The 21,686-nt window shown below is 40.5% G+C and overlaps 2 protein-coding genes across 16 annotated transcripts in view; one reads left to right on the top strand and one right to left on the bottom strand.

Moving 5' to 3' along the window:
- Window positions 1-10,387, bottom strand: part of LOC113423003 (von Willebrand factor A domain-containing protein 5A-like) — a 34,541-nt gene extending 24,154 nt beyond the window's left edge. For 3 of the 12 annotated variants that reach the window (XM_087946633.1, XM_087946630.1, XM_087946641.1), the window contains exons 1-7: window positions 10,271-10,387; window positions 7,824-7,893; window positions 7,357-7,559; window positions 4,193-4,415; window positions 1,197-1,366; window positions 687-801; window positions 291-463 (exon numbers count right to left, since the gene is read on the bottom strand). In XM_087946633.1, coding sequence (XP_087802759.1) covers window positions 291-463; window positions 687-801; window positions 1,197-1,366; window positions 4,193-4,415; window positions 7,357-7,559; window positions 7,824-7,893; window positions 10,271-10,336 — 1,020 coding nt within the window. In that variant the 5' untranslated portion in view covers window positions 10,337-10,387. Of the gene's footprint in view, window positions 1-290; window positions 464-686; window positions 802-1,196; window positions 1,367-4,192; window positions 4,416-7,356; window positions 7,560-7,823; window positions 7,894-10,118 lie in introns of all 12 variants that reach the window. The other 9 variants (XM_087946634.1, XM_087946632.1, XM_087946639.1 and 6 more) reach the window with 6 other exon arrangements.
- Window positions 10,335-21,686, top strand: part of LOC113423005 (serine protease 27-like) — a 30,218-nt gene continuing 18,866 nt past the window's right edge. For 2 of the 4 annotated variants that reach the window (XM_087946651.1, XM_087946652.1), the window contains exon 1: window positions 10,335-10,641. In XM_087946651.1, the coding sequence (XP_087802777.1) occupies window positions 10,335-10,641 (307 nt within the window). The remainder of the gene's footprint in view (window positions 10,642-21,686) is intronic. The other 2 variants (XM_087946653.1, XM_087946654.1) reach the window with 1 other exon arrangement.

The following is a 21,686-nucleotide window of genomic DNA, read 5'->3' on the forward strand; positions in this document are numbered from 1 at the left end:
AAAGAACCATGTCTACTTTTCTTTAATTCTCATTTTACAAAATCTGTTGTTTCTGGATGCTGGATTAGGAGATTTAGATTTCAGGTCTCATTCCTAAACCTCGTTTTCTCACTTATTTAGTCACTGATCTACTTTTCAGGGTTTGTTTGTTTTTTAAAGAAAGGACCAGGGACATCATATTGAGCAGCTTGAGGAAAATCCTAAGCATGGAGTGAAAACATTGTACTCATCTTAAACTTGTAGTAGACTACAAATCACTGTTTCAACCTATCAATTCACCCATAAGATACCTTGGCACTCTGAATGCGTGTTGGTGAGCCACAACTGTTATCCATGGTGGTATCCATGCTGCCAGAGCGATCTAGCAGGAAGATTAACTCTCCAGCAGCACTATGATTTGGCTTGACAGCTGAAATGTTGGGGTACAGGGTCAGCAGAAGGGCTGGGTCCCCCATCAGCGAACCTATATTTTTGTAGGAGGTAATGATATCAATAAGCATTTTCACTCAAGGCAGGGCTTTTCCAATTCTCAGTAACTTTTCATTCCACGCACATAATAACCTAATGCCAAAGATGAAAAACGTGTGTTCCTTCAGACATTGCTTCATGAGAGGCATGCTAATAGAGAATGCAGAACTGTGGTGGAGAGGCACAGATTCTTCACTTGTGCCTTCAACTTTGCTAACCTGGGGTAGCTCCAGACTTCCCAGCTTCTAAAATGGCACTGGTCTTGTGAACATCTTCATAATATATAAGCAGTTCCACATCACGGTCAAACTGGTGTCCTTCAGCCAAGGAGACCTTTGGGAAGATAAGTAAAATCAAAATTCTTTCAGGTTGTAGTTCTAACACTGCTGTAGACTCTAGGTCAGTAATGGTGAACCTGTGACATATGTCAAAGATGACACGCCAGCATTCACCACAGCTAATATTCCCCCCAAATGTATGTCCCATTATTGTACAATTTTTAGAAGCTTCAGAAACTGCCCAAGAACAGTGTGTGCTCTTGCACAGCCAGATCCTTAGATGTTGTGTGGCCTCCAGAGCTTCTAAAAGTTATTTTATTTTAGTCGTATTTCATTTTTAGTTATTTGATATTTTTTATGTAATACATGGCATTGCATGATTGAACTGCATTTATTAAAAATAAATTACTGTACAAAGAATTATTTCTCTTTTATTCTGAGCAACTCTACCTGTGCAGTAGTGTGGTCCTCCGTCATATATTGCAGAGGATCTAGACTGCATTTTGACTCTACACGGTTGATGCCATAAGGGGACTCCATCCTGGCATTGAGGCTGAGTATGTAGCACAGATCTTTTGTAAGCACGTGTACTTTATTAACAGTTCCCTCTTCAGAACCTGCTAAGAGAAATCACATTTGAGATTCTGCCTATAGAAAGTGGAGAGGCTCCTGTGGGGATGGTAGCTACATGAAACTGGGGCACTAGGACAGCAGTTAAAGAGGATAGATTGGACCAAGACAGCTCAGGTTCATAGCCCAATATGGCCACGATCCTCACTCTGAATTTGGATTCCAGCAGATGCTTTGCTTGAACTCCAAAGCTACACAGGGAGGAATACAATTACTACTTGGTTATCACTGAAAAAGCCAATGATAAATTAGTCCTGGCAAGAAAAGGAGTCATAGGAATCCTACTCAAATTGTAGAATGTGTTCTTTTGTCCTAATCCCTCAGCTTGCAAATCCAGCCTACTTCATGAAGATGGTATGAGAAGAAAATAGAAAGGGGAGAAAAGACATTATATCAATATTTCTTTTCAATTTGGGAAGAAAAATAATTGGATAAGATAGCTGAAAGTCTTCAGGTTCTTTGCACCTTCTTCTATTCATCTGGAGGGCACCACCTTGCAAAAGTCTGGTCTATTTTGAATTCTACCCATTAATAAAAATAAAGAAAATGGTACCGTGTTTCTCCAACAATACGGCCTCCCCCAATAGGGAGTCCCAGCATGTTTTATAGGTATAAAATCAAATTAAGCCCCTCCCCCCAAATTAAGGCCTATATTAAACATGCGAAATGGGGGGGAATGGCCTTGCCGTTAGGAAGTACTTTTGTTGCATACCCAGATATGGTGCTGCCTGCATTGACTTTGGCGTTGGTGGGGCACTTCGTATCGGGAGACCTTCCACCACCATTGCTTTCCCTTCTCCCTGTGCTGCCGTGGCGTTTAGAGCAACGTTGCGGCATTTGGTGCAGCCATGCTCAGCCAGCCAGGGCTCCTCCCTGCAACCGGAGCCCGGCGGAGACACTCGGCTTCAGGCGCTCCTGTTGCCGCCTTCCCTTCGCCTTCAAAGGCAAAGCCAATTCTTTTAAAAATGACGTCCTATTACCGGTACGACAAAGCCTCCCCTGCCCGAGAGGGCAGCCCAACCCCACGTGGGGAGGAGAATCTCCTGGGGCTGCAGCGCAGGATCGACCCACCCTGGGAGAAGCGCCCAGTCGCCATCCCTGCCTGGCGCCGGGCAGAGCGTGAAGAACTTCGCCTGGGGCGCCCAGTGAAGCTGACAGGTGGGCCCTCCTGCCTGGCGGTGGAGCTCTTGCCAAGGCAGTGAGCTCCTCCCTGCCGGGCCCTCCGCTCATCCTGCCAGGGCCGCGCCAGAGCCATGCGGGCTGGGCAGAGCCAGGAAAGCGAGCTGCTGGTGCGCGCCCGCCCGCCAAGTGAAAGAGCTGGGCCGACCTGAGCTTGGCTTCCTTCCCAAGTCCCTCCAGCCCGAACCCGAAGGGGCCACTGGGAGAGGCTGCCCGAGGCAGTGATAGCACCCACCCATCTGAAGACAGGGAGGTGAGGCAACGGCAATGCTGCTTCCCTGGCCGGCGGGTCCAGCGGAGAGAGCCCGAAGCCACCCATCCTTTCCACCCCTCACCCAGCCCGTCCCCATCCCCACGCATCTCCAAATGCGCCGGCAGCTCCAAACGCTGCAGTAGCACGGGCATCAGGCAGAGGTGCTCACTCGGCGGGGCTAAGCTCGGAGGATGCGGCACAGGCCGTCGCCTTGCCTCCCCGTCCATGGATGGGTGGGCGCTATCACTGCCTCGGGCGGCCTCTCCTGGTGGCCCCTTTGGGTTCGGGCTGGAGGGACTTGGGAAGGAAGCCAAGCTTGGGTTGGCCCGGCTCTTTCGCTTGGCAGGCGGGCGTGCACCCACGGCTCGCTTTCCCGGCTCTGCCCAGCCCGCACGGCTCTGGCGTGGTCCTGGCAGGATGAGTGGAGGGCCCGTTGGGGAGGCACTTGCTGCCTTGGCGAGAGCTCTGCCGCCAGGCAGGAGGGCCCGCCTGTCAGCAGCAGTGGGCACCCCAGGCGAAGCTCTTTGCACTCTGCCCGGCGCCAGGCACAGATGGTGGCTGGGCGTTTTTTCTCGGGGTGGGCCGATCCTGCACTGCGGCCCCGGGAGATTCACCTCCCCACGTGGGGTTGGGCTGCCCTCTCGGGCAGGGGAGGCTTTGTCATACCGGTAGTAGGGTGTCTTTTTAAAAAGAATTGGCTTTGCCTTCGAAGGCGAAGTGAAGACAGCGACAGGAGCGCCTGAAGCCGAGTGTCTCCGCCGGGCTCCAGTTGCAGGGAGGACCCCTGGCTGGCCACACATGGCTGCGCCAAACACCACGGTGTTGCTCTAAACACCGTGGCAGCATGGGAAGAAGGGAAAGCAACGGTGGCGGAAGGTCTCCTGATACGAAGTGCCCCACCAACGCCGACGCCAACATCCAAGCCGTCGCCGCCCGCCCGAGGATGAAAGGGGGGGAATTAAGTCATCCCCAAAAAGACGGCCTAGCCGTTTTTTGGGGGGTCAAAAAAAAATAAGGCCCGGCCTTATTTTGTGAGAAACACGGTAAAATTAAATGGAAAGGATCAATGGCAGTATGCATCCTTCTCAAGCTTCTTACTTCAAGAGGTTTTTTTTTGTTTTAATGGCAAATTATAGGTGTGTTTACACAATGTGACTGAAACACTGCTAGTTGCACATCCCCAAAGAATGTACAGAACATGTCAACTCCTAGCATCGTAAATTATGCCTTCATGTCTTGTATGAATCCAGCCACAGGATTTTAGGATGAAGCTGAGTTAATTATCCCAGTGCCTGACCACATTGAGCAGAAAGGGGAGTGAAGGGGCCCACTGGAGGCTTTACTTTGGGGACTCCATGATGGACTTGGGAACAGAGTTAGTTACCTTCAGGAATGTAGCGGGGGTTCAAGACTGCTGGCAGGACAAAACGGACGGCATCATCTGGTTCCACTGCTAGTGCTTGAACGTAGCGCAGTTTCAGTGTGGCTTCCCCACCAGGAGGAAGATTGCCCAGGTTGCATGTGAAAATGTCACTGGTATTTTCTTCTCTCTCAAGCAGGAAAGCCTGGTGGCCTTCACTCAGGGCATCGTCGTATTCTTGCTCTGCCTGGGTTGAAGAAGAGGAAGAAAAAGGCAAGAATAGGAGAAGATCACAGGTAATAATAATAATAATAATAATAATAATAATAATAATAATAATAATAATAATAATACACTGCCCAAATCATAGCAAAGGGTTTTTTTTGGTCATTTTATTGGTTTTCCATATTAAGAAAATTAGCAGCATGTTCAGGCAAAGACAATGATACTTTTATTTTAACATTCTGGAACTAGAAGAAGTACAACACATCTGTCTTGTTTTGGTACAGCCAATCAAACCTTTAAAACATTTTGAATCTTACATGTAAATCTTAAAAACAATAGGAAACTGTAAGTAAAAGAGAAAAAATTATAGAAACAATATACAAGATCATTTTAATGAGCTTTAATAGTCGGGAAACAGTATATTCGCCTTCATTCGTGAGATATTAAAAACAGTTTGGAAGAGACACAATAATTCAAGGCACATTATTAACAAATATTGAAAAGTACAAATAAGGATACATCCAAACAATGATTTTAGTAGTCAAGTAAAGGTAAATGTTGCGTTCTTTCAGAAAGATTTGATCTCTTAAATATCTTTTAAATAGTGTTGCTTTGGGAATGACTCAGAGTATGCTGAAGATATATAATGATAATGGGAAAGGAGGGAGGGAAATGTAAGGGAAAACAAAAAAGAAAGCAAGATATGGATGTATGTTATTTTCTATAACCTAAGATGGCTATGAATAAGTACTTCAATATAAGCAGCCCAGAAAAAAATGGAAAAAAATTAAACAGGGAAAAATGAGAAGAGCGATTGTAACAGTAGTATTCACAGCCCACCTAAAATCAAACTAAAAGTATAGTTCTTGATAAATGAAATACTGTTTAGTAATTGGCAGCCTTCTTTCCAAATTGAAAAAAAAAATATTCACCACTGAAAAACTGCTAACTATTATAAAAACTAAGAAAATAAATTAAGACCTACTAAATGAACAAAGACTTCAAACAAAAGTCAAAGATAATAAAAAAAGTTTCTTCCAACATATAAATAACAAGAAAAAAAATCAAGGAAACAGTCGGTCCACTAAAGAGAGAAGATGGCAAGGAAGTAACAGGCAAGAGAGAGGAAGCAGAACTGCTTAACTCATTCTTTGCATCCATCTTCATGCAAAAAGAAACTATAGCTCAACCCACCAAAAACATAACTGTAAAAGAGAGACCAGACATAAAAGTCAAAATAAGCAAAAAAATAGTAAGAGAACACCTGTCTGATCTTGATGAAAACAAATCACCGGGGCCTGATGGATTACATCCCAGAGTTTTAAAAGAGCTGGCAGAGGTCATCTGAGGAGGTCCACTGCACCATATCTTTCAAAAATCCTGGAGCACCGGGGAACTACCACAGGACTGGAAAAGAGCTGATGTAGTTCCCATCTTCAAAAAAGGAGAAAAAGCAGACCCAGGAAACTATAGACCAATCAGCCTAACATCAATACCCGGGAAAATACTGGAAAAGACAATAAAAAAACAAATCTGCCAACATCTCGAAACAAGTAAAGTAATAACTAGCAGTCAGCACGGGTTTGTTAAGAACAGATCATGCCAAACCAATCTTATTTCATTCTTCAACATAATGACTAAATTAGTAGACCAGCAAAATACTGTGGACATAAATATTTAGATTTCAGCAAGGCATTTGACAAAGTAGACCACAACCTACTTCTTACTAAGCTAGAAAAAAGTGGAATAGATAGCACCACCACTAGATGGACTTGCAATTGGCTGGCAAACCATACTCAACAAGTAGTCCTTAATGGGTCTAAGTCTACATGGAGGGAAGTAAGCAGTGGGGTGCCACAAGGTTCCGTCTTAGGCCCAGTACTCTTCAATATCTTCATTAACGACTTAGATGAGGGAATAGAAGGGGAACTTACCAAATTTGCAGATGATACTAAGCTGGCAGGAATAGCTAACACCCAAGAAGATAGGCTCAAGATCCAGATGAATCTTGACAGACTAGAACACTGGGCCATATCTAACAAAATGAAATTCAATGTAGAGAAAAGTAAAGTCCTACACTTAGGCAAGAAAAAACCAAAAGTACACATATAGACTAGGTGAAACCAGGCTCAATAGCAGTAACTGTGAGAGGGATCTTGGAGTCTGAGTGGACAACTAGCTAAATATGAGCCGGCAGTGTGCAGCAGCAGCCAAAAAAGCTAATGCAATCCTAAATTGTATTAACAGAGGGATACAATCAAGATGAAGGGATGTACTAATACCACTCTATAAAGCCTTAGTAAGACCACACCTAGAGTACTGCATTCAGTTTTGTTCACCACATTATAAAAAAGATGTTGAGACTCTAGAAAAAGTAGAGAGAAGAGCAACCAGGATGATTAGGGGACTGGAAGCTAAAACATACAATGAACAGTTGCAGGAACTGGGCTTGGCTAGTCTAGTAAAGAGAAGGACCAGGGAAGGGAGACATGACAGCAGTTTTCCAATATTTGAGGGGCTGTCACAGGGAGGAAGGGGTCAAGCTACTTTCTAAAGCGCCTGTAGGCCAGACAAGGAATAATGGATGGAAACTGAACAAGGAGAGATTTAACTGGAAATAAGGAGAAACTTTCTGACAGTGAGAACAATTAACCAATGGAACAGCTTGCCCTCGGAAGTTGTGGGAGTGCCATCACTTGAGACTGTCAAGAAGAGATTGGACTGCCATTTGTCAGAAATGGTATAGGGTCTCCCGCTTGGGCAGGGGGTTGGACTAGATGACCTACAAGGTCCCTTACAACTCTGATTATCTGTTATCTTTTTAAGAAAGAACCTGCAAACATAAAAATTAAGACCAGCTGATTCTAAGGAGCAACTTGCAGAATTCTAGATATATAATTTGGGTGCATAGATGAAATCTCTGTGGCTTCACAAAAACCCCTAAATGTTTAATTACTTTGTACCTGCTTCTTCTCTCGGATCTGGGCCTCAATCAGTTTCCCACCTATCAGACCTTCAAAGGCATAAACTGCAGCTTCACCATCCAGCGGGAAGACAAAAGTGGCCTCCACTGGATTCTTTTCCTCATTCTGGTACTGGAGTTCCGATACAACGTCAGCCACAAAACCTCGTATAATGACATCCACCGAAATGCTTTTCAAAGGCACTGGGGTATGGAAATAACAAAAAGAGGATGGTTAATTTAATATCTGGCCTGGCCCAGAGCAAAAAACTGAACTCAAGGTTAATGCTAAAGACACAGACCAAATTCATTGCAGGCACTGTATACCTCTCCCCAAACCTCAAAGCCACTAAATGATCTACAAAGCTTCATAATTATAGGCTGTCAGCTGGAAAGCACCCTCATTTCATTTTTAAGCAGAATACAACTGGCTGTTTACTAATCAATAATCATAGATACTCAATTTACCTGGTAGATTAGAGGACGTGAGGAAGCCATATCTATGCGTAGCTGATGGCCACATATTGAAAGAATCCAACTGAGGAAGACAAAAAATATAATGCTATTTTTTAATTCTAATTTATTGAAGAAGACAGAAAAGATGTTGGTACAGTTTTCAGCTGAGTATTTTTCTTATGGCTTGTCTAGCTAATTTCAGATATCAATTGTTTTATTTATAACCATTCATATTTTGCATTTGTATGATTAGCTAGAGTTTTGATGGGCACAAAACAAACTAGAAATAAGGCAAGAAACAACCTATCCATTTCATACAGCATTATATCACATCGATAATCAGGTAGTTATCAAAGAATGATAGTTTATGACTCTATAACCATGGTTTACTTTCTGAACCTGTATATATCAGGATTAATCAAAATAGTCTGGCTTAGTTTTGTTGGGACTTGTTTTTTTATTTAATTCTTTTTTTTAAAAAAAGAAAGTATCGTGTTTCCATTCTTAATAAAAGCCAGAGCTCACTGGAGGATGGACAGCTATATAAATTTCTTAATAGGAAACAAAATAAAAACAGGCTAGATCTTTTGAAGAATTTTAATGGAAAAAATATAGAAGAAAATAAATATAATATCACCGAACCATTGCAGAAGAGATATAAAGCCTACCTGTTTTGCTACATGATTGTTGGATGGAAGTAGCAGCCATTCACATGTCTCTGTAAGCATGGTTTGAAAATGGCTTGCTTATTCTTTATGGATAATTTTGTTGCATAATAGAATCTATCTCATCTCCAGCCCATAGCTGAGGCAACCTAACTTGGTTTTTTTTCCACATCCAATTCAGAATTCTTGTTTTTCTCTTCTCCTGACATGCACATTTCTGGTATGGGCTTTGACTTGGGCAGAGATAGGTCCTTAGGAAGTTGCCCATATAATGTCAGATGAGTATTTTGTAAAATGTTGGGCACCGCACTCTGGGAGAGACTACTCACTCTCCTGCCTGATGCTTTATCTGTTAAATGGTTGACAACCAAAGCATTTTTTAAAAATGGTCCTTGATCTCTCACAAAAGTGCCAGACCTGTGTAAAAAAGTATCTCAACTGATATGCACAGGGAGAACTTTCTCCTGTTGGAAGTTCTCATCATGACAATATTATTTTAACCACAGCATTTCTCCTCAGGTTGACAGGATAACATTTCACTAGGTAGTTTCAATCATTTTATCCCAGTGGATCAGGCAGCTTCCAAAGCATTAGTGGATATAGGAGAAGAACTGCTTCCTAGTTCATCCAGCTTCATTCCATTGTCCAAGTTGCCTGTCACTCAGGACATTTCCCCCCAGACTTGCAAAAGAGGAGGGGGGAGAGAAATGGCTTCTCTACCCACCTCTTCTCACTGCCTTCCTTACCACCAAAGAAAACGAGAGACATCACCAGTCTTTACTGATCAGGTTGCAACAGTGATTTGCAGATGATAATGAGTATTGCTTTTTCTTACCTATTTTATATTCCAATTAAATGTATTCAAGGTGATATATTAGGCCTAGCTGAGTAAAGATAATAGATCCCAAAATATAGGGGAAAGGAAAAGATAGTTAGCATTTGGTTTTTCTTATCTTTATATCTATTGTAAGAATTAAAATATATGAAGGCAGATGAATCAATGATCGAATCAAGACACATCAGAAATTATTTTATATATTATTCAAGCTCAGGTAGTTTTCTCCTGCAGCTTAGTAGGATAAATCTAAGAGCTCTCCAATCCTTTTTATTTTAATTTTATTATATACGGATGGTGCTTTTGGCTAGGATCTTCTGATATCTATGTGGGGGTTACTATGTCAAAAATCTTTAAAAGATTTGTAACAATGCCATTTGATACAGTGCCCTTTTCCAATTAGCCTGGATTCAAGAATGTTGGATTATATATAGTACAATCATCTCCCTCAACACTGTCTGGAAATATGGATACATCCTCCCAGGTAGGGAGCAAGAAGATTTAGCATAGAGGTAATTCCACCCCCCCCTATTTATTGAAGGGACCTCAAATACTAGGAGAAAAAAAACTGTCAGCTGTGATTCGGGAGACTGGATACTATTAATCTAAGCAAAGAAATGCAACAGCGCAATAAAACAGTCTTCAAAGAGATGGAGAAGTAAATGTGCTTTTGGTTCTCTAAAGATTCAAAACGCAACAGAGTGAAAAAGCAACAGGACACGGAATAACCTTTGGTATAAGCGAAGAAATAAAAGGTATCTCAGAAAAGGGAAGGGAAAGAATCTCCTCCAACGGAATTTGGCCTACCTGCCTTCAAAGATGAGAAGCCGCAGGTCCCTCTTTCCCTGAAGCAAAAGCGAAAGTAAACTTTCCGGGTGAATTCTCCGTTATCTCCGCCCCTCGCTAGAGATCGCCAGAGATTCTTCGACCAAGCAAGCTCCAATCAGCGCGATCCTAACCTTGCCTGGTCTGAGAGTTCCATGCGATGGGAACCAATGAAGCATCGGAGAAGACCTTTTGGTCATGTCGCTCCCTCCGTCCTTTTGGAGTCGCTCCTATTATGCTATTTCCCGTCCTACTAAGGCGGGGGCTTTGCAACGTTATCGGAGGCGTCTTATTCTCTCCCTCCCTCTCGCTTTAATAAGGAAGACGTGCAACCAATATTCTGCAATTACCATATCTGACTATTCTCGGCCTCGCTACAAGGACATCTGGATTACAGCTCCCACAATCTTCACAGGGTTTGCTATCATGATTTGGCAGCAGATGAAAGCCAAATCCACCACGTTATTTACCCAGAGCGAAACGGAGATTCAGTTTTTCTCAACCAGTGGGTCTTGTAACTCAGTTTTGTTCAGCGTGGGACTTAGTAGCGGGAAGGGAAGATCCCCTCTCCTCACTTTCCGCTTGCATGAATGGGATTTTTCAGAATTTCGTAGCCGCGCAATAATCTGATAATAATCCGCCAAAGACGCAGTTTGACCTATGTAGAACTTGTTGGGGAGTGTGTCTACGTATACATATGTTGGAAGTTTCAATTCCCCCCTCTTCTAGGAAAACAGCCCCCACCCTTTGTCAAGTAGGGCTATTAAAATAGCTGGAGCCAGCTTTCATCACATACATTCAGCTTGCCTAAACCAATACTGATGGTGCATATAGTGTTTGAATTGATAGCTGGGGTGTATAATCTGTTTCTGGTATATTTTTTGCTCCCCTATTGTTGGAATAAACATCAGACATATGTTAAAATTGGCCAAAGATCAGGTGTCCTATAAAAGTATGCAGATAGTTCAAAGAACTGGGTGAACTCAAATCTTTCAGCAGGCACAATGCCTATGTAGTTTACCTTTTAAAATGAAATTTGGGTTCGTAAGTAACTATGCCCTGATTTTTACCTGTACAGATTTTTAATGAAGACAGGACCAATTAGTGGGAGAAAAATACCTTTATATATCTGCTTGTTTATTCCATTTCTGTAGCCACCCATTTCAATCAATGACCCTGGGCGGCTTAGAATTCCACATCCTCTTTCTTCCTCCCTCCTGCTTCTACAATCTTTATTTTTATATAGCAGGCCATAACCTCTGTCATCTCTGAGTCAGCATGAAAATTGGTGCCCAGTAACCAGTCCTGTTTTGAATGCAACTGTTTCAAGTTGCAATCTGAAGAATCTCCTTTCTTGAAGAGTCTACCCTTCCCAACCAGATCTAACAGGATAGGCATGTTGCTGATCCTATCAGCCAAATAGTGTAGACGAGGGCCGGATGCATCACATGCTGGCTATGCCCCCGCCCAGTTTAGTGAAGTGGGAAAAAGTCCTGATATGTCGCAATGCTGTTGTGATGACGTGAGTTTGACAGCCCTGGTGGGAACTGGAAGATGGGCTTTTTCCACAGTGTCCCCTGTTCTATGGAACATCCTTACTTCAGAAATTCAAAACTTGATTATGTTCCCATATCTGGGGTGCTGAATGTGATAAGGGCTCAGTTTCTTGGCCATATTGTTAAATTGCCAAATATCTTGGCTGATAATGTATATTTATTTGGATGTTTCTACTGTTTTTTTATTATGTTAAAATGTTTTTAATATTTTGATTATAATATATTTTTTGAAGGTAATGTAATGGCTCAGGGGTTAAAGAGACTGAGCTTGTCAGCTGGAAAGCTGATAGCCTGGGATTGAGACCTGAGTGCTGTGCGAGAGGGTGAGCTCTCATCCTTGGCCCAGCTCCTGCCCACCTAGCAGTTTGAAAGCATGAAAATGTGAGGAGTTAAATAGGTACCACTTTGGTGGGAAGGTAACAGCATTTTGTGCTCCTCAGTGTTTAGTCATGCTGGCTACAATGATCATGGAAATGTCTTTGGACAATGCTGCCTCTCTTGGCTAAGAAATGGAGATGAGCACCATGCCCTAGAGTCAGATACAGCTGGACATGGTGTGTGTGTGTGGGGGGGGGGGGGGAATCATGGCTTTTACCTTTATAATTTTTAAATTTTAAACCACCCAGAGTCATGGACTGACTATAGAAATTGAATAAATAAAGTTATTGCAATTGCCTTTTTGGTTTTTTAAGTAAGCACATTTACTCATTTTGAGATTGCACCTGGACTGTGACAGTGGATTTGAAAGGAGAGGGAGTACACAGGGATGCTCAGGTTGTGTCTGTCAGCCATTTGTTAAAACAATGGCCTCATTTACAGAATAGTATGATATGCTGTCGTACAATCCCAGGAAAACTTTTAGTTTTATTGAATTGCTGACAGATGCTGTTGTCATGCCCATGTGTTTTGAAGTATCCTTACATATTTTTAAAAAAATATAAATTGTATTAACTTTTTTTAAAAAAACATAAAAATTAACAGCTATGCAGAATAAGCAGAACAAGGAGAGAAAGAGAAAAAAATAAAAAGTGTGGGAAGGATAAAGAAGAAAAAGAAACAAGAAGCTTCTGATTTCCTTTGCAGCAAATACAAAATATTACAAAGTTCTCTCTTTATGATTACAAAATATCTACTTTTTTCTATTATCCAATTTTAAATCATCAAATGATTTCTGTTCCATGCAAGTAGTCTGCCAGGGATTTGCAGTTGGCCATAAATACAGATATTATCTTTTCTTTAATCAAAGAATTTAATTTAGCCATCTCTGCAAGTTCCAACATCTTCATCAACCACTTCCCGGTTTTGTGAAGTGTCTAAACTTTTTAACTGTTAGGCATACAATAATTTTGTTGACATCTTTTTCTCCTTGAATCCTGCACATTTGTAGAAAATGCTACTTTAACTAAATCTGATTTGAACCTCATTAACTCATGGGCTGGAGATAAGATGGACATCAGTGATGAAAGTTGCCATGCCATGCCTGCATTTTGGTCCATAGAAAGAATGGAGAATGGCATGAAGGCATTCTAAAGCCTTCGGGATCCTTAATGATGTTAAAGTATTACATCATTGTGCAGAATGCTAGATGAAAGCTGGTCTCCCATAATCAAATATTCCTGAGAATTTGTACAGATGTGATAGAATCATGCTTCACACATGTCACCAAAATAAGGAAAGTCAGTAAAATTTGTTTAGTTTATGTTTGGCACTGTAAGTAAATTCAATTGGAGAATAGCTTATAGAACCAGAAGTGCAAAACAACAGTAAAATATAAATATATGTATGCAAATATGCAAGGCATCTATGAATATGTCAATGGAAAACACAACAAAATGTATGTACACGAGCACACAAGGATAAGTGTGACCACATATATGAACATATACAACTGTACAAAATGTTTATGGACACATTGAATATAAGTACAAATGAACAGAGAATTATACAAAATACATCATATATTATCAAGGGAAGCATCAGGATATATGTGGGGACAAACGAACTGAGGAGTTCAGCAAGGAAACTGCTGTGTGGTAAAAGCTGTTCCCTAGCCTGCTGGTCTTAGACTGTAGGCACCTGAACCTCCTCCCAGATGGAAGAAGAGTAAACAGTTTGTGGGCTGGATGGAAGGGGTCCATAACGATGCTGTGGGCTTTACGGAGATATCGTTTCCTCTGAATGTCCACAATGGCAGGAAGTGGAATCCCTATAATGCGTTGGGCGGTTTTCACCACCCTCTGTAATGCCTTTTTTTCTTTTATAGTGCAATTTCCATACCAAACTATGACACAGTTAAGATGCTCTCGACTGTGCAGCGGTAGAAATTAGTCAGAATAGCTGAGGAGAGGTGATTCTTCCTCAGTAATCTCAGGAAGAAGAGGCGCTGGTGAGCTTTCTTAATCAGACTAGTGGTGTTAATCTGCCAGGACAAGTCCTCAGAGAGGTGGATCCCCAGGAACTTGAAGCTGGTGACATGTTCTACCACTCTCTCTTGATGTATATAGGAGAATGTGTGTGACCATTCTTTTTCCTGAAGTCCACAATGAGCTCTTTGGTCTTGTTAGTATTAAGTAATAAGTTATTGTCAGCGCACCACGTAGCTAGGCACTGCACCTTCTCCCTGTACTCTGAATCGTTGTCATCGTTGATGAATCCGATTACCGTAGTATCGTCTACGAACTTGATAATGGTTAGAGCCATACACAGGCCTGCAGTTGAGGGACTATCCTATCAAATTCTGTACCTGTCAACAGTGCCCCCCCCAAGGCAGTGTTCTAGAACCAACTCTTTTCATACTCTACATAAATGATCACTGTGATCATATTAAGAGCAACTGCGTTCTCTTCGCTGATGATGTAAAGCTATTCAACACCACAGACAATACTGCTACCCTTCAAAAAGACCTTGACTATGTATCAGAATGGTCAAACAAATGGCAACTTCAAATCTCAACAAACAAATGCTCTGTCCTACATATTGGCAAAAAATATATATTTTTATTTATTTTTTATTTATTTGATTTGTCAATTGTTTACAAGATAATAAGTACAAGTGTATACATAGTTGTGAATATATGAAATGGGTACATATAAGAAAAATAAAAGAATAAGAGAAACAATAGGACAGGGACGGTAGGCACGTTGGTGCGCTTATGCACGCCCCTACAGACCTCTTAGGAAAGGGGTGAGGTCAATAGTAGACAGTCTAAGGTTAAAGTTTTTGGGGTTTGGGGAAGAGACTACGGAGTCGGGTAGAGTATTCCAGACATTGACCACTCTATTGCTGAAGTCGTATTTCCTGCAATCAAGTTTGGTGCGGTTTACTTTGAGTTTGTATCTGTTGTGTGCTCTTGTGTTGTTATGGTTAAAGCTGAAGTATTCATTGACAGGTAGGACATTGCAATGTATGATTTTATATACCATGCTTAAGTCGGACCGAAGACGGCGTAATTCGAGGTTTTCTAGTTTTAGAATTTCGAGTCTGGTGGCATAAGGTATTCTACAACGGGTAGAAGAGTGGAGAACTCTTCTTGTGAAATACTTCTGGACTTTCTCAATTGTGTTAATATCACATACGTGATAAGGATTCCAGACTGATGAACTGTATTCGAGTATTGGTCTAGCAAATGTTTTGTATGCTCTGGTTAGTAGTGAGATATTACCAGAGAAAAAGCAACGTAGGATTAGGTTAACAACTCTTAATGCCTTTTTGGCTATGTAGTTGCAGTGGGCTCTAGCACTTAGATCATTAGAGGTGAGTATTCCCAGGTCCTTTACAGAGCTTGGGTCATCAACAAGATCTTGACTATTCAGCTTGTATTTTATTTTCTGATTTTTTTTTACCAATATGTAAGACAGAGCATTTATTTGTTGAGATTTGAAGTTGCCATATGTTAGACCATTCAGATACATAGTCTAGATCTTTTTGTAGGGTAGTAGTATTGTCTGTGGTATTGAACAGCTTTACATCATCAGCGAAGAGAACGCTAATTGCTCTTGATATGATCACAAAGGTCGTTTATGTAGATTATGAAGAGAGTTGGTCCTAGAACACTGCCTTGGGGAACACCACTATTGACAGGTACTGGATTTGATAGGGCGTTCCCAATTTTGACCATTTGTTGTCTGTTTGACAGGAATGCTTCTATCCAGTTATTCAGTTGTCCAGAGATACCATAAGATTTTATTTTTAGGAGTAGTTTGTCGTGTACCACTGAATCAAAGGCTTTGCAGAAGTCTATGTAGATTGCGTCTATTGCTTTGCCCTGGTCGAGTTGTGTAGTCCATATGTTTTTGCAGTGTAAGAGTTGCAGATTACAGGATAGTTTTTTTCTGAAACCAAATTGTTTATTGGAGAGTAGGTTATTTGTCTCTAAGTGAAGGATGATGGATTGGTTAATAATTGATTCCATGACTTTACAGGTGACGCAGCATAAGGAGATTGGCCTGTAATTTTCAACTAGGCTTGGGTCTCCCTTTTTGAAGATGGGGATGACTGTGGCTTGTGACCATAGGTTAGGCAAGGAGCTGGTTCTGAAAGATTTTTCAAAGATTATGCTTAGAGGTTTGGCTATGGCAGTGGATAGCTTTCTTAAGAAGTAGGCACATATTCCATCCGGTCCAATAGATAGAGATGGTTTTAGGTTGCGTATTGCTTTTTCAACATTGTCTTCTGTGAAATCGATATGTATTAGATCATTGTTGTTATCTGTGGTACGGCTAGGAAATATTGGGCATGATCCATTGCTGTTTACAAATACTGAGCCGAAGAATGTGTTAAAGATGTTGGCTTTAATGGTGTCGTCGTTGCAGTCTTTACCATCAGGTCCTATCAAGGGAGGGATGGACCTTGAGTCTTTTAGTTTGTTGTTTACAAAATTGCAAAAAGCACGGGTGGAATTGGTGCTTAGAAGGTTTTCCTCTTGTTTAATGTGATAATTGGTGCATTCGGTCTTTATCTGGTGGCATAGATTTTTGTATCGGTTTTTGAAATTGGCAACGTGACCAGATTTGTTTTTCCGCCAGAGTGATCTCTTTTTGGATTGAAGTTTCCTTATTGATATGGATAATCTGCTTTTTTGTTTTGTTTTGGGAGTTGTTGTTGGTACATATAGTTTGATGACTCTTTTGACTTCAAGTAAAAATATGTTATAATGGTCTTCAATATCAAAAAATAAAATACAGACTGAATAGTCAAGACCTTGTGGATGATCCAAACTCTGTCAAGGATCTTGGAGTACTCATCTCTAATGATCTAACTGCTAGAGCCCACTGTAACTACATAGCCAAAAAGGCATTAAGAGTTGTTAACCTAATCTTATGTAGCTTTTTCTCTGGTAATAATATTACACTAATAACTAGAGCATACAAAACATTTGCTAGACCAATACTCGAATACAGCTCATCAGTCTGGAACCCACATTACATATCTGATATTAACACAGTTGAGAAAGTTCAGAAATATTTCACAAGAAGAGTTCTCCACTCCTCTACTCATTGCAGAATACCTTATGCCACCAGACTCGAAATTCTGGACCTAGAAAATCTAGAACTATGCTGCCTTCGGTCCAATCTAAGTATAGTATATAAAATCATACATTGCAATGTCCTACCTGTCAATGAATACTTCAGCTTCAACCATAACAACACAAGAGCAAAAAATAGATACAAACTCAAGGTTAATTGCACCAAACTTGATTGCAGGAAATACGACTTCAGCAACAGAGTGGTCAATGACTGGAATACTTTACCTCTGTGGTTTTTTCCCCAAACCCCAAAAACTTTAATCTTAGACTGTCTACTATTGACCTCACCCCTTTCCTAAGAGGTCTGTAGGGGGCGTGCATAAGCGCACCAATGTGCCTACCGTCCTTGTCCTATTGTTTCTTTTATTTTTTATTTTTCTTATATGTATCCATGTATTCATAATTACGTTTTTACTTATACCTATTATCTTGTAAGCAATTGACAAAAATAAATAAATAAATAAACATAAAAGTCCTGAATAATCTAATATATCTATAATATGGTTTAAAAAAGTAAAGAGCCTTCTGGATTCCTAGGTTTGCCTTGACCTTGGTTTTTAAATTATTGACTTCAAGATGGTATTGATTCTTAGTAGCCTCATAAACCTTTTACAGGATGACCTTGTGATCTTCCAATGATGTGTCCATTCCCATTCTAATCAAGTGCACCCACCTTGCTGCTGGTCATTCTGTTATCTTTTCTTCTTTTTAAAACTGTAATATAGCTACATTAGAGAACACATTGTCATTTTCTCTTGTCTTTTTCCAGCACTAAAATTTAAAATATGATTTACTCATTTAGGAACATACAAGTCCAATGATGTGCTGGTAAATATTTAAGATTTGGCTTTTCCAGCATCATTGCTACTCTGTGTTGTATCACTAGCACAGAAGCTCAGTTCAGCTCTGCTACTGACTCACAAAATTCCAGAAAATTTAATATTTTTTTACTCATGATCTTATTCAAACTGACACCGTACTCTCAACAATTTGCATTCTGCAATATCAATAATCATGGGCCCTGGCAGAGTGGCCCACAAAACTATAACAGCCCTGCTGGATAAAACCATTAGTTCATCCAGTCTATGTAAACATTTTGTAACCACTAATCCCGGCCTTGTAGGAATCTGTCTAGTACCATTTTAAAATACTCAAATCAGCTTTCATTACCACAATTATCACTAGCAAATTCCACAGCTTAATTATAATATACTGTAAGTGCTATGTGAAAAAAATGTTTTCTTTGTTCAGCAAGCATTTAATTTCAGCTAGATGACCCATGACCCACTGAGTCATCCTTTCAGAGATACTTCCTTACCTAAACAGATAAATTGAATGACCATGGGCATTGGGCAGGCAAAAAAGCAGTGGGGAGAGGAGCAACTTTTGACTTCCTGCAGGCTTCCCCACTGACTTTATTAGAAGCAGGCAGGAACATCAGAAACCATGATCTCATGAACTGCGGAAGATTGCAGGTGATAACTACAGTAACCACAACTTTGTGAATACAACTAGTGTGAAGATCCTTGACATTTCAATTATATGGGAATGGGGCCTGGGTTTTGTATACGTTATTTAAGTTAGAGGATTTGAGATATTTTGTTTCAAAAATGTTTAAGCTATAATTCATTTTTTTTTGTTTTGTTTCTTTAAAGGTTATAAACAGACGAAAAGTCAGGAAAGTTTGATAGCAGATAGATTTTAGTTTCAAATTCCCCGAAAATGTTAACAAAGGGTAGCTGTAGCAATAAAGAAATTGACTACTGTATTTATAACTTTTTAAAAGCGATCTTCCCAACTTTGCTGCACTAAGGGAAAGTTCAGTTTTATCCTCCATTAGTCATTTACAATGATAGGTGAAGAATGATGGGAGCAGAAGCCACCAACCTAAGAAAGGCAATTTTATAAACTGTGGTTGATTTCTCATACCATTTTAGAAATGGATTATAATTATTGAAATAAGATTTATAGAATAAGCTCTTCACACAATGTTTAGTCATAAATATAAGTCAACTGGTGTCAAATTGAATTAAATAAATAAACCAATATTTATAAAGCAAAATATGTTCATCAATATAAAACCAAAATTTGTTTTATTCAATAATTTAAAATGGATGCACTCAATGATTCATTCCATTAGTTCAAGATTTACAGAGCTCTGGTTTCAATGTCTCATCAAAGATGGCCAAAGAGAGATATTATATAATTTCTTTGAGTTTGGCGAAGCATCCTATGTGAACTTACAATTTAGTATTTGCAAACCTAGACTTTGGTTAAACAGGGGCCTGCCACAGGAAGTAAATGGTGGTGCAAAGGCCTTACTAATATGGTTTGGAAGTTAAGCATGCTATGTGAAGAGCTAATATCTAAGGAATCTCTGAAGTTTCTATCTGTTTTCTTAGTACAGTCAGTACTTTTTATTAAATAATTGTTGTAATGTGATAATATTTTTCTCTCCTGCTATAGACTGATACTGTAATCTTAATCTTGTGGGTTTTATTCATTCCTGGTACACAGTTGCCTTCTGAAACCAATGCTTCAGTATAAAACAGAGCTGATGCACTTTCTCATATGCGTACATTTCAAGCTCACAATCATACCATGTTTTTATAATAGGGCAGGGAAGACTCTATGAGCCTCTCAAAACTCTGCAGGGACTGTATAAATTCATGGGGCTATGACACAACCAGGGCTAGCCCAAAACTGTTGTCAAACACTTACAGTATATTATAATTAAGCTGTGGAATTTGCTAGTGATAATTGTGGTAATGAAAGCTGATTTGAGTAGTTTTAAAATGGTACTAGACAGATTCCTACAAGGCCGGGATTATGTTTACTATGTTTACATAGACTGGATGAACTAATGGTTTTATCCAGCAGGGCTGTTATAGTTTTGTGGGCCACTCTGCCAGGGCCCATGATTATTAATATTGCAGAATGCAAATTGTTGAGAGTACAGTGTCAGTTTGAATAAGATCATGAGTAAAAAAATATTAAATTTTCTGGAATTTTGTGAGTCAGTAGCAGAGCTGAACTGAGCTTCTGTGCTAGTGATACAACACAGAATAGCAATGATGCTGGAAAAGCCAAATCTTAAATATTTACTAGCACATCACTGGACTTGTATGTTCCTAAATGAGTAAATCATATTTTAAAATAAAATTGAATAGAAAATGTATATGAACAGTATATGTATCCAAGTATGATGTAGCTTCAGGAACATAAACCAACTCGGATGTTAATATCTTTCTGTAAAACGTATGCTGACAGTTTTTGGCAGTGCTGATATGACTCACAGACTTTTTAATATACACTGTCAGCATGGTGCTAATGTTCCAAATTAGCAGCACAATTCCTGGAAAACCTGCTCTTCCAGTGCTTTGCATTTTGGTTGGTCTTCTGGGAAGTCAGCTAGGATAGGGAAGGAACAGAATGAAAATTGAATTTATATTTACATTGCATTGGAGGAACAGTGATTTCAACATAGTTTTTAGGTAATGGTGCATAATAACTCTGTACTGTGGATTTATATGAAAGAAAGAGAAAACTAATTATGGTATAGTATGGGTAGAAATGTTCATAAATATAATAATTAGATAGTGGTCATGAATGACCTGAATCAAATGTTTTAGTGATTGAACTATTAGTGAACTCTTCAGATTCAAACAATCATTTAAGCAAGGTCTAGAAATTTAACTGAGAATCAAAGAAAGTAAAAAAGGGGAAAGAGGCAGATAATAGCACTTAGTGCTATTATCTGCCTTTTCCCCCTTTATATACCGCTTCACAGTGCTTTACAGCCCTCTCTAAGCAGTTTACACAGTCAGCATATTGCCCCCACAATTGCAGTCCTTGTTTTACTGACCTCAGAAGGATGGAAGACTGAGTCAACCTTGAGCCAATGAGGATCAAACTCCTGGCAGTGAGTTGACTTAGCCTGCAATGCTGCATTCTAATCACTGCGCCACCACGGCTCCTAGCATGTGGTTAAAAGTTACCAGTTTTTATGGAAAAAAAGTCCCCATTGTTTTCTGGTATGGCTTATGATATTACTGGATAATATCAGGGGTGGGCTTCAAAAATTTTAGTGAAGGGTTGTCTACCCAGTTGCTGGGAAGGTGTGGCCATGGTGGGGGTGGCCTAATCGGCCTCCTACACCACAGTGGGGAGATGTTTTTGCCCTCCCTGGGCTCCGGAGGCTTTCCTTGAACCTCTGGGAGGGTAAAAATGGCCTCCCTGGGCTCCAAAAGCTCTCTGGAAGCCAGAAACAGGCCCATTTCCGGCCTTCCCGAACTTCCAGAAGGCCCGTGTGTGCCCTGCACTTACCTGCATCCAAAACAGGACATGTGGGGACTCCTGGGAGGGGAGGGTTGGGGTGGGTGGGGCCAGCCAGGAGTGGGATTTGGGGGTTCTCTGAACTGCACAGAATCTTAGATAGGGGCTCTCCCGAACCCTTGCGAACCCGCAGCA

Source organism: Notechis scutatus, chromosome Z (genome assembly GCF_049901735.1).
Source record: "Notechis scutatus isolate UNSWTSFEM ecotype Mainland chromosome Z, rNotScu1.2, whole genome shotgun sequence".
Lineage (NCBI taxonomy): Eukaryota > Metazoa > Chordata > Lepidosauria > Squamata > Elapidae > Notechis > Notechis scutatus.